This window comes from Protopterus annectens, chromosome 9.part0 (genome assembly GCF_019279795.1).
Source record: "Protopterus annectens isolate FY-2018-M chromosome 9.part0, PAN1.0, whole genome shotgun sequence".
Taxonomy (NCBI): Eukaryota; Metazoa; Chordata; order Ceratodontiformes; family Protopteridae; genus Protopterus; species Protopterus annectens.
The window spans coordinates 322,493,072-322,506,033 of NC_056743.1; the positions used below are offsets into that span (position 1 = coordinate 322,493,072).

At 42.2% G+C, this 12,962-nt stretch overlaps 1 protein-coding gene across 1 annotated transcript in view; it reads left to right on the plus strand.

Moving 5' to 3' along the window:
* The window catches only part of ZZEF1 (zinc finger ZZ-type and EF-hand domain containing 1), a gene marked incomplete in the record, with an annotated part of 3,903,331 nt that overhangs the window by 3,809,821 nt on the left and 80,548 nt on the right, over window positions 1-12,962 (plus strand). Inside the window, 1 exon segment of the mRNA XM_044082903.1 lies at window positions 7,975-8,046. Coding sequence (XP_043938838.1) covers window positions 7,975-8,046 — 72 coding nt within the window.

The following is a 12,962-nucleotide window of genomic DNA, read 5'->3' on the forward strand; positions in this document are numbered from 1 at the left end:
GGTTAGGCTTATGGGTCGATAGTTTCCTGGGTCAGTTAATGAAGATCCCCTTTGTGCAAGAGGATTACTGTTGCTGTTCTCCACTTTGCTGGAACAAAGCCAGTGCTCAGACTGTGGTTAGAGTGCTAAGTGGTTCCAGTAGGTCTTGTTTTAGATTGTTTAGTAAGCAACCAGGGATGTTATCTGGTCCCATAGAGGCCATGTTTTTGCTTTTGGACAGTGCTTGTATGACCTATTCTTTGGACATACTCCATAGTAGACTGGTGTCAGGAATGCTTTGGGATATGGTTGGTGGGGGTTGGTTAGGTGAAGTTATTGCCAAATCTGTCAGCTAGTAGGTTGGCAATTTCCTCATGTTCAGTGTGAGTGGTACTGTCCACTATAAGTTCGGCACACAGCTGGGCATTGTCTTTTTGATTTCAGAGATAACTAAGGAATGCCTGATAGTAGTCTTTAGCTAAGGATGCTAATTTAACTAGCCTTAGAGGCCTTTACAGGATGTCTGATTTGCTTGTTCAAACTGTGGAGGGTATTCTTCCTCTGTTGAGTAAGTTCCCTCTTGTTCTTAAATATCATTGCTTTCTTTTATTATAAAACTTATTTATATTTTTCAGGAGGATCTGGTTTAGTCCTGTCAGGAACAGCTGAGTTAATAAATTCATGTGGCTATATAGGGCATGTGTACACTCTTCTGCATAGGAGTCATTGTTGACTGTGTTAGCAGGGGCTTTGAAACTTTTTATACCATCGCTTAGTAGGCTATAGTTTGCTTTGTAGAAATTTATCAGTTTTTTTGCTTCTCTGGGGGTGTCTGGTCTGATCTTTACTTCAGACAAGAGTGGTTTATGATCTTTGACTTACCAGGGAGGGCAACACACGGGGTAGTGCAATAAACCCCCATGTTGGTGAGCACTAGGTCTTGGACATTTGAGTCCCTTGTGGTGGTAGAGACCAATTCTTCCAGGGAATTTGAATTAACAAAATCCAGGAACCTCAGAGCGATCATGTTTGTGCTTGTACAATTCACCCAGTCAGTGGAAGGATCGGTGAAATCTCATATGACCAAGGTGTTTGGCTGTATGCTAAGCGACTTGAGCCAAGTCCAAGTAGACGGTGTGCTTCTCCTGGTTCATGGTGGGGGACCTGTAGCTAGTGATCATGTGTTGGGGTATTTTGTGTATAGTTATTTGGACCTGGAGTAGCTCGAGAGTCTTACTGTTTTACCAGTATTGGTTTATTTAGATTTAATGAAGATGGATACACCGCCACTTTTGGTTCTTTCACTCTCATTTTGAGGTCTGAATGTGTGAAAGGCATTGCAGCCTCATATGGCCAGGGTGCTCTCTGGGGCCTTGAGCCAAGTCTTAGTCACTGCACAGACATCAGCATCTTCCAAGGTGAGGAGTGCTTCCGGGGAATGCAGTTTACAGTTTAGGCTCCTACCATTAAGCAGCATGACCTTGAGTTTGTCTCTAGTGGATTTCTTTACATTGGAAGTTTTGGTGTTTTGACATTGCCTAAAAAAGACACTGTGGGGGAGGCAGGCGTCTTTACCAGTATCTGAAAGCCTTGAGGAGACAGGTGAATGCCATCTGTGGCAAAGCTGTGTGGTGTGTCGACCATGTCTTCCCGGGCTGTCAGATACTGGATCCCCCTGGAGTGACACTAGAAGCTAAGCCAGTTATTGAATTTAGTCATTTTTTGTCTGTATAGTAGCATCATTCTAGGTGAAGGTAGAATGCTGGTTAGGGCTAGGGACATTCCTGCCTGGGACACGCAATCTGAGAGTTCAATCATGTCTGTCTTCATATAGTCCAGAGAGATACATCTCAAATAATTCACTCCAACATGTACTATGACAGAGTCATAAGGTAATCGTTGCTGAATGACTTGAGTGCTTCTGCGATTTGACTGATCCTGGCACCTGACAGGCAGCTGAGAATGATTTTCTCTTTGTCTAACCTGGTGAGGGGGACATGTGCGTGTCTCACTGTTGAGTCACCTATGACTCGGACATTAGGTTTTGAGGTGTTTTGCCTTAGGGGCTTAATTGTTGAGACACTGATACGTATGGTATATGTAGTGGTGGATTCTGTTCATGTACCATTATGTGTAGGTTGTTTGACCCTGGTCTTTTGGTAGGCTCTTAGTGAGTACCTCCGCATATGTGAGTTTGTGTGTCTTGACTTTATCTTGTATGAGTGGAGAGGTATGTGTGCTGACAACCTGTTTTATATCTTGTTTATTGTTACATGACAGACTAATTCTAGTTTCATGCTATAGTTACCGTGTTTGTTTGCTTTAGGAGCAAGTAGTTGTCAGTATGAGGCAATTGCTACATTACCTGAGGATGCCCATGTCAATCAGGCTGGCTGGAGAAATGTTGGGAAACTGACTGTCCATTGTGGCAGGCAATTCGTAAGTACTAATTTCTGAGATGGAAAATTAGATCAGTTATTGCTCAGGGATTAACAAGGGGACTTGTTCTATAGAAGATCAGGGATGGAAAGTGGGAAGACACGGCTCAGTGCTCAGCTGAGTTGCCTGCAGTACAGAAGTACGCAGCTGCATTGCCTGCAGAGCAGCAGGGAACTTGTGAGGGTTTCACTGACTGGTGTCCAGGGAAAAAAATTGTTTCTAATCATTTGCGTCTATACAAGACACCATTAACCCCCATTGTGCGTTGTGCGGCTACATGCAAACACGAGTCTTGTATGCAATCAAAATTAAACAGTTTTAAACTAGTCTGCTAATAGGAAATCACACAATGATCATTCCTCCAGCAATCACCAGCTCAGACAAGGCTATATCCACACTCTTCTGCCACAGGGGTGCAGGGGAGCCCTTCTTAGTGTAAGATGGCTGAATTTGAGTTCAATTGTATGAAAACAGGCTAGAGTCAGCAAGTGTGGATCTAGTCTATTCAAACTAAGCAATATTTCAGTAAAAAAACAAGTGCAGGTAATAAAGCAGGCACAACCAGTAAAAACAGTCAAAAAGGCACAAATTAATTCTGTAAAACAGTAAAATACACATGAAAAAATGCAGATCAAGCTCAAAGTAAGCGTACATTCTTGTTCTTAGCTTTGGATGGCTTGGATTCAAGCAGAAACACTCTGGACCTCTGGCAAAAGATGCCAAATGCAGAGCAGCTCAGGTTAATTGAATCAAAAAAACGAACAAACGCTAGGCTTATATACAGTCAAAATTAAATGGTTTTAAACTAGCCTACCAGTAGGAATTCACACAATGATCCTTCCTCCAGCAGTCCCCAGCTCAGACAAGGCTATATATCCACACTCTTCTTGGACAGGTGCAGGGGAGAGCCCTTTTTAATGTAAGAGGGCTGGATTTGAGTAAAAGTGTATGAAAACAGTCTAGATTCAGCAAGTCTGGATCTCGTCTATGCTAACTAAGCGATATTTTAGTGCAAAATAAGTGCAGAATTTTTTTCTGTAGTAAGTGGAAGGGAGGAAACAGAAGATAATTCAAGTTTGAGGCGAAGGGGGGTAGGCCATCCCAGTTGAGCTCTGTACTGAGTAGAATGAGATGGGACTGGGAGCAGTGCCCAAATTCAGATTAATAGTAGGGGCGGGCAAACTCAGTAGCTACCAACTTTAAGAGTACAACAGCAGTTGGGTGGGAAAATCAAATGCAGACAGAGAACAGCAATAGTCAGGCAGAAGTATATAAGCATTCCATCCAAATAAATATACCTCCAGAAATTTCTAGTTGAAGAGGAATGCTGTTTCTCACCTCCTCCCACTAATTAACTGAATGTTATTCACTGTCTGCAAAGGAATTATTTTCTAACTTTTCTAACTGACCGTAACCAAGACCTCTTAAAACTGCAGCAGAACAAAAAATAGAAGTAACCAAACATTAAATGAAAAACTTCAGTTCAAAATCAAATGCAGACAGAGATTCATAGGTTCATAGGTTTATACTAGGCTATCTGCCCTAAGGCATTTATAAGCTTAGCCCAAATTTTTGTGGCTTACGCCACCCCTTATATGAAAAAATACTGTGCCCATTAGTTTGTTGTGCCTCTGTCCAGCAGCGACACAGAGATGATTCCCGGGGTAAACCTACGATCTCCCATCCACAGGTCTAGATTTCTCTTGAACAGAGTCAGCGAGGTGCTCTGCCTCACATGGACCGGGATTTTATTCCACAGCATAGGGAGTCTCTGAGTGATAAATCTATCCCTCCAGCACGTCCTATTTATATCCGTGCTAAGGTTTAAGTCGCTTGCTCTAGTGGTTTTGGTGGATTTGGATTTTTGAGGTGGAGCATGTCCATTAATTCGGGTTGGACATGGCCTTGTATGTCAGGCACATGTCACCTCTGAGCAGACGGTATGCGACTGAATAGAGCTGGAGTTTCTTCAATCTGGCATCATATGACAGATTTTGGAGTCCCGTTATCCTTTTGGTGAGGAACTTTTGGGGTCTCTCCAATTGCTGCAGATGTCGGGTGAGATACATCCCGAATGGGGCATTGTACTCGATCATTGGTCTGATAAGTGAAGAGTACAGGGGAACAATAACCTCACTAGATCTGGATGTGAATCCCTTCATGATCAGGTGGGCAATGTAGAAGGTCTTTCTAACCACTTTAGCAATGTGAGTGTCAAAGAAAGGCCACTGTCAACCTGGGTCCCCAGGTCCCTGATAACCTCTTCTGTGCTTAGTGGATTGCCACCTATATGGTAGCTTGGGGTTACCTTGTTTTTCCCGAAGGGTATGACTATACATTTTTGGCGTTTAACTTCAGGCCATGGCTCTGGCACCAGCTATCTGTTTCCGTGAGTCCCTTCTGAAGGATATCCGTGTCTGATGCACTGTCCACTATGGCCCAGTTTGCAGTCGTCTGCAAACTTTGTCAGCCAAAGTCCTCCTATGTTGGCCTGTACTTCTGAGAAGTAGATGCCAAACAATAGGGGCCAAGGACCGAGCCCTGTGGGACACCACTTGTGACCGGCTTGGAGTCTGACACAGCGCCAGCAACTCTAACCCTGTGGGTTCTGTCCTTAAGCCAGTTTGCAACCCATCTTGTGACATATGGGTTTACATTTAAGCTGGTAAGTTTTTCTACAATACCGAGTGGGGTATTGTGTGGAAAGCCTTTGCAAGGTCAAGGTAGGCTGTATGGACTGCCTTTCCCTCATCAATGGCCTTGGTGACTGTTTCGAAGAAGCCGACCAAGTTCAAAAGGCATGATCTTCCCTTGACAAAGCCAAACTGGGTCGGGTCCAATGTCTGCAAGTCCCCTATATCTTTGTTTATGAGCTCCATTATGATCCTCTCCATAGCTTTGCAGACTAGACTTGTTAAGCTTATGGGGCGTAATTACCAGGGTCCGTAGAGGCGCCGCCTTTGTGGAGTGGGACAACAGTTGCCGTACGCCACTCCTTGGGCACGTATCCTGTGGTAAGGCTGAGATTAAACAGCTGCCTTATGTGTGGGTTTAATTCCTCATTTAGCTCGTGTAGCACACAGCCGGGGACACCATCCGGTCCCATTGATGCTGTGTTTTTAGCTTTAGAGAGAGCAGCTTTCACCTGTGCATTTGAGATGTCCGGGAGGCTACACTCGGCTGGGATAGTTATCTCTCCTTTAGGGGGGTAGAGGGGGGTGAAGTTTGCACTGAACCTGTCTGCCAGTATGTTGGCAATGTCTGTGGGTTCAGTGATTTTGTATCATTTTGGACTAATTCTGAGCATATCTGGGAGTTTCCACCCAGGTTCCTAACATAGCTGAAAAAGGCCTTATGATTGTCCTTTGAATCCATGGCAATTTTTCTCTCAAAATTGGCCTTAGTTTATTTTATGAGTGCTCGTATTTTTTACTAATAATGATCAGGGGTGACTTCCCTTTTATGGATTTTGTTCTATCATGTAATAGCTTTCTCCTCTTATTGTAAAGTTTGTTAATGGCTGGGGTCCACCAGACTGGACGTTTGCCCTTTGTGGAAAGAGTCTTGGTTTTATTTGGGATTGCCTGATCCATGCAGTCCTGGAGGTGTTCATAGAAGGCATTTGTAAGGGCTTCCGCAGCTTGGGTTGTGGTTTCCACTGGCTCAAGGGCCTTGAAGGATACCACACCAGTCTTGAGTAGTGTGAAGTTTGCTTTAGAGAAGTTCTTCACTATGGTCTTTTTTGTTTGGGGTGGGGGCGGGATGTGGATTTCCAGTGAGATTAGTTTATGATCAGATCTCACCAATGAGGGATATACTTCCGGTGTGGAGCATTTTGTCCCCATGTTTGTGACAATCAGATCTAGTATATTTTCTCCTCTCGTGGGAACAGTGACTAGCTGTTCCATGGCATTTGAATTTATGAACTCCAGGAACCGTTGGGCTAGAAAGTTAGGGCTTGAGTAATGTTTCCAGTCTATATTCGGGTAGTTGAAGTCACCCAATATGATGGTGTTTGGAGATACATTTATACCCTCCAGTGTCTTCAGGAAGGCTGTCTGGGGTTCCTGAGTTTGAGAGGCTGGCCTGTAGCATGCTACAATTTGTAGAGCAGTTTTGCCTATGGTTAGTTGCACCTGGATGGTTTCCGAAGCTTCGTGCGTTGCCACCAACCTGGAGGTGTGGGTATCCTTTATGAATATGGATACACCCCCTCCTTTTGTGGTGTGGTCCGGGTTTTGGGGCCGGAACGCATGATATGAGGTAAAATCTAATAGTGCCGGGGTGCTCTCAGGAGCCTTGATCAGCAATAATCAGGCAGAAGCAAGTCAAATAAGTACTCCAGCTAAATAAAATGCAGATGAAGGCATGCCAGTGGAGTGTAGGATGATTCACCTTTTTTTGAAGAGCTGGTATAGCATGTACATTATGACACTTGACCTCGGTATCTAATATTGATGTGTATATTTTTCAAGATATGTAGACTGTGCCTTGTTTGGAAAACTCCAGTTGTTTTCTTTTATGGCATTTATTTTCTAAGTATGTTCAGTAAAACCTTTCAGCCACCACAATCCCCTCTAAGAGGCATAATGACATTTCAGCAAAAGGTGTATGTGTAACACCTGTTTGAAATGGAGAGAGCTGTATTTTAAATAACACTTAGATTGTAACATTTCATTGATTTGCAAACACGGTTGCCTGTTTTGTAAAACCATTCTGAGTTATATATTAAGAAGTGTGACTTGTCTATAGCTTCAAAGATGTGCAAGTAAAAACTAAGATAAATTTAGTGCAGGACTACAAGATGAGGCATATTAGCAGCAAATAACCTTCATCTTGTGTGCTAAATTGCTAGTTTATCATTAAGTATTGGGCTTCTCAAATCCTGACATAGAAATTTCTGCGTGGGCACATCCCTGTGCTGTTTTTTATATCACAAAGGTATACAAACTGAAAGAGTTTAACTAGAAATGCTAAGATACCAAGTGCCATTCAGCTTACAGACAATAAGCAAAAGGGTTTATTTTGTAAGTTTAAAAAAATAAATAAATAAAAAAACAAATGCAATACTGTCTGTAGGTCAGTCTTGTGTGTTCTTCTTTGACTGTTAGTGATTAGTAAGTCCAGATTGTAGTTCTAACAAACGTACAGTAAATGAACAAATCTGAAAAAAAGAGAGTGAGTGAGTTAAAAAAAATGTCAACTATGTAGTTGAAAACTGAGTGTTGGTGTTAGCTGTTCCTTTTCTTTATTGATGCACCCAAGATTTTAATTCATATTAAAATTCCAGCAATCAGATGCGCAGGTATCTTCTCCTGGCTATTTTCTGTATTGTTCTGAGAGGAGGTGGGGCCACAACAGGAATGCGTAGTTTCTTTATCTTAATCCTAGGAAATGTTAGTGGCCACACACTTTTTCTGTTTAGACTTATCTTGAGCAGAAACAACTAACTTGTTGCTGAATACTGTGAAATATGGTTGGTGTGTAAGTTAGTGTACCTGTCAGCTGCTGAATTGCAGACCCCAAGAAAATAACTTGGTGTTCATTTTTTTACAGGAACGTGGATGTCTGCAGGAGTACCTGCTAGCCCTGACAACAGAGGATCATCTTCACCGTTGCACTGTGCAGGTGAGAACCTGAGGTAGCATTTGCAAAGCAAATAAGGCAAATGGAGTGAAGCTGCTTCCCTAACACAGCACTGCATGATTTTCCCTGTTTACCTTATTTGTATATTGTGAGGTAAAAATGTAGTAAATATTTTAGGACCTCATTCAACATAACCTTACAGGCAACTCTAAGCCGTTGAACATGTAGAGAGAGATTTATTATGTGATCCCTTTTACATTGTGTTTTGGGTCAGTATTTTGCATGTGTGATAGTCCTATGCAAGTCAGATATTACAAATGTCATGTGCTGGGTTTGGATACTGAAGATTTTCAGCCTTTAACTTCCCGGTTTTAAAAGTAAGTCAGTCTTGTTCTGCATTTTTCCCTGTAGATAGTACTTTATTTTAAGATGTAATGGTGCAGGAAACTTTTTTTTTTTTTTTTTAACCAATTAATTGACTTTGTCGCAGCCTGGGCATCTTAAGTTTACCTAGTATCTCGGGCAACTGTTAGAACCAGCAGAGGAATAACAGGAGAAGCTCATTTGCCTCTTCTAAGACAGAAGGGATGAGGAGACACTGGCATAGCTGGCCTTAGGCATAGGCCAACTAGGCAGCTGCCTAGGGCGCCGCTCTAGCAGGGGCGCTTTTCTAGTATTTATTTTGTGTAAGTAGACCAGGATGGAGGCACCAAGTGGTGGCGGTGGGGTGCTGTGGATCCATTTTGCCTAGGGCACTAGCTGACCTAAGGCCGCTCCTAACTGAAGGCATATGAATAAGGCAACGGCACTGTCTATAATACTGTTGCCATACTGGTACAACCTAGTGTTACAGTTTAGAGGGGCAGATATACAAGAAACTTATCACTGCTTCCCTAGTGATGCTATTGCTCACTTCTGTCTCATGACATGAGCTCAGCACAGCAGTGGGAGCTAGGGTTTAAGAGAAAAACCCACTGAGAGGCTGCTCCGTTGGCCTCGTCCCACTGTTTTTGTAAACACCTTTATTAAATTATCACTTAGGTAGGACATAGATACATATACATTAATAGAAAAGAAAATGAACCATGCTAATATTTTTTCAATTTACTTAATTGTCCATTACATGTTTTCTTTCTTTACAATAGCTGAATTTTGTTTTGAAAAGTAGTAGTCCAGGTTTAAGAATGTAGTTCTTAGAGAAAGTGGATCCTGTATTGTTTAATTTGTATAAAAATGTATGTGATATAGCGGGTCTATATTAGAATATCGAAGTATTACTACTTCAAATGTTCTAATATTGAACCCTTTGAATCAAACGCTGAAAATAGCGAAGCTGCAGAATATCGTATACTTTCCTAGGCAAAGTATTCGGTGGGCCATTTCTGCAGCTTCGCTATTTCCTCGACTATGGAGCGAACGTTACGGACCGGGTTAAGGTAAGTGTGCGAACGACGATGAGTGTGCGATAGAGACTTTAGGGTTAGGGAGCGGGTAAGGTGAGTGTGCGATAAGGGACTTTAGGGTTAGGGAGCAGGTAAGGTGAGTGTGTGATAGGGACTTTAGGGTGCGGGTAAGGTGAGTGTGCGGTAGTTACGGACCTTAGGGTTAGGGTTGGGTCATGGTAAGTGGATAGCTAGTAGTGTATGTATGGTTTAGTGTAGGGTTTTGTGAAGTGTATGTGTGTGGATTATGTATTTTGGTGTGCTTGTGTTGTGTGTATGTTTGTTGGAACAGCGAATTTTTTCCCTGGGAAAAAAATTTGCTGTTCTGAGTGTTTGATGTTATGGTGTTTCGAGTGAAATGGTTCGATATTGGAACATTCGATGTAGTAATACTTCGATTTTCTAATATAGACCCGATATAGCACTGCTCAGTACCCTTTGCATATTACATGCGTTATATTAAAGAGAAGCATTTAATTTCTAGCTGTATGGATTCCTTTCATTCATTATCTTTGCTGATTTCACTGTTTGTGCCCAGTCTGTTGAAAAGAGTTCAAGGTCATTTATATGTTAGCCAGCTGTGTGGCACAGGAAAACAAAGCATTTAACTGCACTTTAGATAACCTGGGCTTGATTAGTGGATCCAGGTGCTAAAAGAGAGACAGGTGTGATCAGCTAGTATTAGCTTACCCATGCCAGAAGGGTGTTGGAAGACAGGTGTTAGTTCAATGTGATCTTACCAGAGGGACAGCAATATGGCATGTGAAGCAGTAATTCTTTAGCCAGGCAGTGTGAGCAGGGGCACTCATGCACATCTCAATTTTACATGCTTTACTTCAGCAGTGTGTTGTTACCCCACAAGAATGAGAAGTAAGGCCAAGCTGTAAAAAAAAAAAAAAAAAAACAAAACCAAGATGTTGGCACATGAAAATACAACTTTGATGTAAAAGGTTAAGTGCTTTTGTCTTATTTAAACGTTAAGACATCTTCAGAACAATCTAAACAGTGCAAAAACACTTTAAATAACTCCATCAAAGCACACACACACCCTGAACAAACCAATCATGTTCAAACATATTAATCCAACATTAAAAACAGTAATACTTAATGTTTAAAAAACACTAAAATCAAGCCTAAAAAGTTATCTCAAATGTCTGTTATAAAATGTTAGCTCTCCTCTTCAATTTACTAAAAGTAGAGATACTTTCATTAATAACTGGAAGCGTAGTGGCATCCAAATAAAGCTGCCAGTATTTTTCATGTTGTAATGAAGTATTTTTCCAGTCACAAGTAAAACTGGCAGCCGAAACCTGCTCCAATACTAAAAACTTAAATTTAACAGAGCCCTTGAATACTGAAGAATGTCTTGCAAGATTGCTTTTATTGTCAGCCTTTTGTGTGCTGTACAAATGTTGGTAAATTCTATGATTGAGACTATTGTTGGTTTTACTGACATAAAATGCCTGGCACTGGACACAAAAGACAAGGTAAACTACTCTTTCTGAATAACAAAAAACTTAACCCCCTTGGTCCTTTGTTTAACTTTATCATACATCACACTGGAATAATTACTCTCAATGAAATCACATTGGTGCCATCTCCCACATTGCATAGTCACAGGGAATGTGTTGTATAATTCTGGCAATGGTCTTTCCAAAAGATCTTTAATGTTGTGTTTTTTTTTATATGTAAAAACAGGGCCATCATTAAATAAAAATTTAGTGGAGTCATCACTTTCAAAGAAGGACCCAGTTTCTCCATATAACATTTTCAATTTCCTTGGCATCAGTAGAATAATGTAAGACCATATTATTGTTTAAATTAAAACCAACTCCCTCCCCACTGGACATATTGTTTAAATTAAAACCAACTCCATCCCCACTGGACAAGTCATGTTTGGCCTGGAGACCATGTTTTATGATAGGGCTATATCTTTCATTTCTCCCAGCCCAAATATCGGCCTCAGTAGAATAGAGAATGTCAGTCGGATAGCCCCCGTCCGCAAAGATATTTTTGAGCTTAACAAACTCCTCCTTGCAAATAAGTTCATAGGTATGTACTAGGATATCTGCCCAAGGGCATTTATAAGCCTAGCCAGTGTGTGTTGGCTTTCGCCACCCCCCCCCTTAGATTACTTCCCTGTGCCTCTGACCAGCAGAGCCATTAGTTCCCTGCGCCTCTGTCCAGCAGAGCCACTGCAGTGATCCCCGGGGTAAATTTTCTGTTTCCCATCCACCCGTCAAAGTTTCTCTTGAAGAGTGCTAGTGAGGGGCTCTGCCTGAAGTATATTGGAATCTTGTTAAAGCATGGGGAGTCTCTGGGTCAGGAATCTATCCCTCCAGCACGTCCTGTTTATCGTTGTGGTAAGGTTTATATCCCTAGAGCGTGTGGCTGTCAAGGATTTGTTTTTTTTTTAGGTGGAGCGTATCCATCAATTTTGGGTTGGACGTGGCCTTGTATGTCAAGCAGAGATCACCTCTGAGTAAGCGGTATGCCACCGAGTACAGCTGGAGTTTCTTTAGTTGGGATGCATAGGTCATCTGTTTGAGGCCAGTAATCCTCTTGGTAAGGTACCTTTGTGGTCCTTCCAGCTGTTGCAGGTGTCTTGTAAGGTGCATCCCAAATGCGGCGTTGTATTCTATAATGGGTCTAATAAGTGATGAGTAGAGAGGCACAATAACCTCCTTTGTTCTGGATGAGAACCCTTTTGAGATTAGGTGGGCCACATATAAGGATTTTCTAACCACCTTGGCAATATGATTATCAGAGGAGAGATTGCTATCTACTTGGATCCCCAGATCCCTTATTACTTTCCCTGTATTTAGGGGACTACCACCTATGTGGTAGTTCGTGGGTACTTTTTTTTTCCAAAGGGGATGACTATGCACGTTTTGGCATTCAGCTTGAGGCCATGATTTTGACACCAGGTATCCATCTCAGTGAGACCCTTCTGGAGGGTGTCTATCAGCTGGAGAATCAATTATGGCCCCTAGTTTGCAGTCGTCTGCGAACTTGGTCAGCCAAAGTCCTCCTGTGCTTGCCTGTACCTCTGAGAAGTATATACCGAACAGGAGGGGTCCTAGGACTGAGCCCTGGAGGACGCCACTTGTAACTGGTTTAGAGTCAGACCTAGAGTCTGCAACTCTCACTGTGTGGGTTCTGTCCGTGAGCCAATTTGCAACCCATCTTGTGACGTAGGGGGTTAATGTTCAGGTTGGTGAGTTTGTCTATAATACCAGAATGGGGAATGGTGTTGAAAGTTTTTGTGAGGTCTAGGTAGGCTGTGTGGACTTCCTTACCCTCATCTAATGCCTTGGTAACTGTCTCAAAGAAGTCCACCAGGTTTAGGAAGCTAATCTGCCCTTAACAAAGCCAAACTGGGTGGGGTCCAAAGTTTGGAGGTTCCCAATGTCTCTGTTAATGAGTTCCATGATGATGCACTCCATAGCCTTCCAGACCAAGCTAGTCAGGCTTATAGGTTGATAGTTCCCGGTAATTCTCATCATTAGAGGTAAG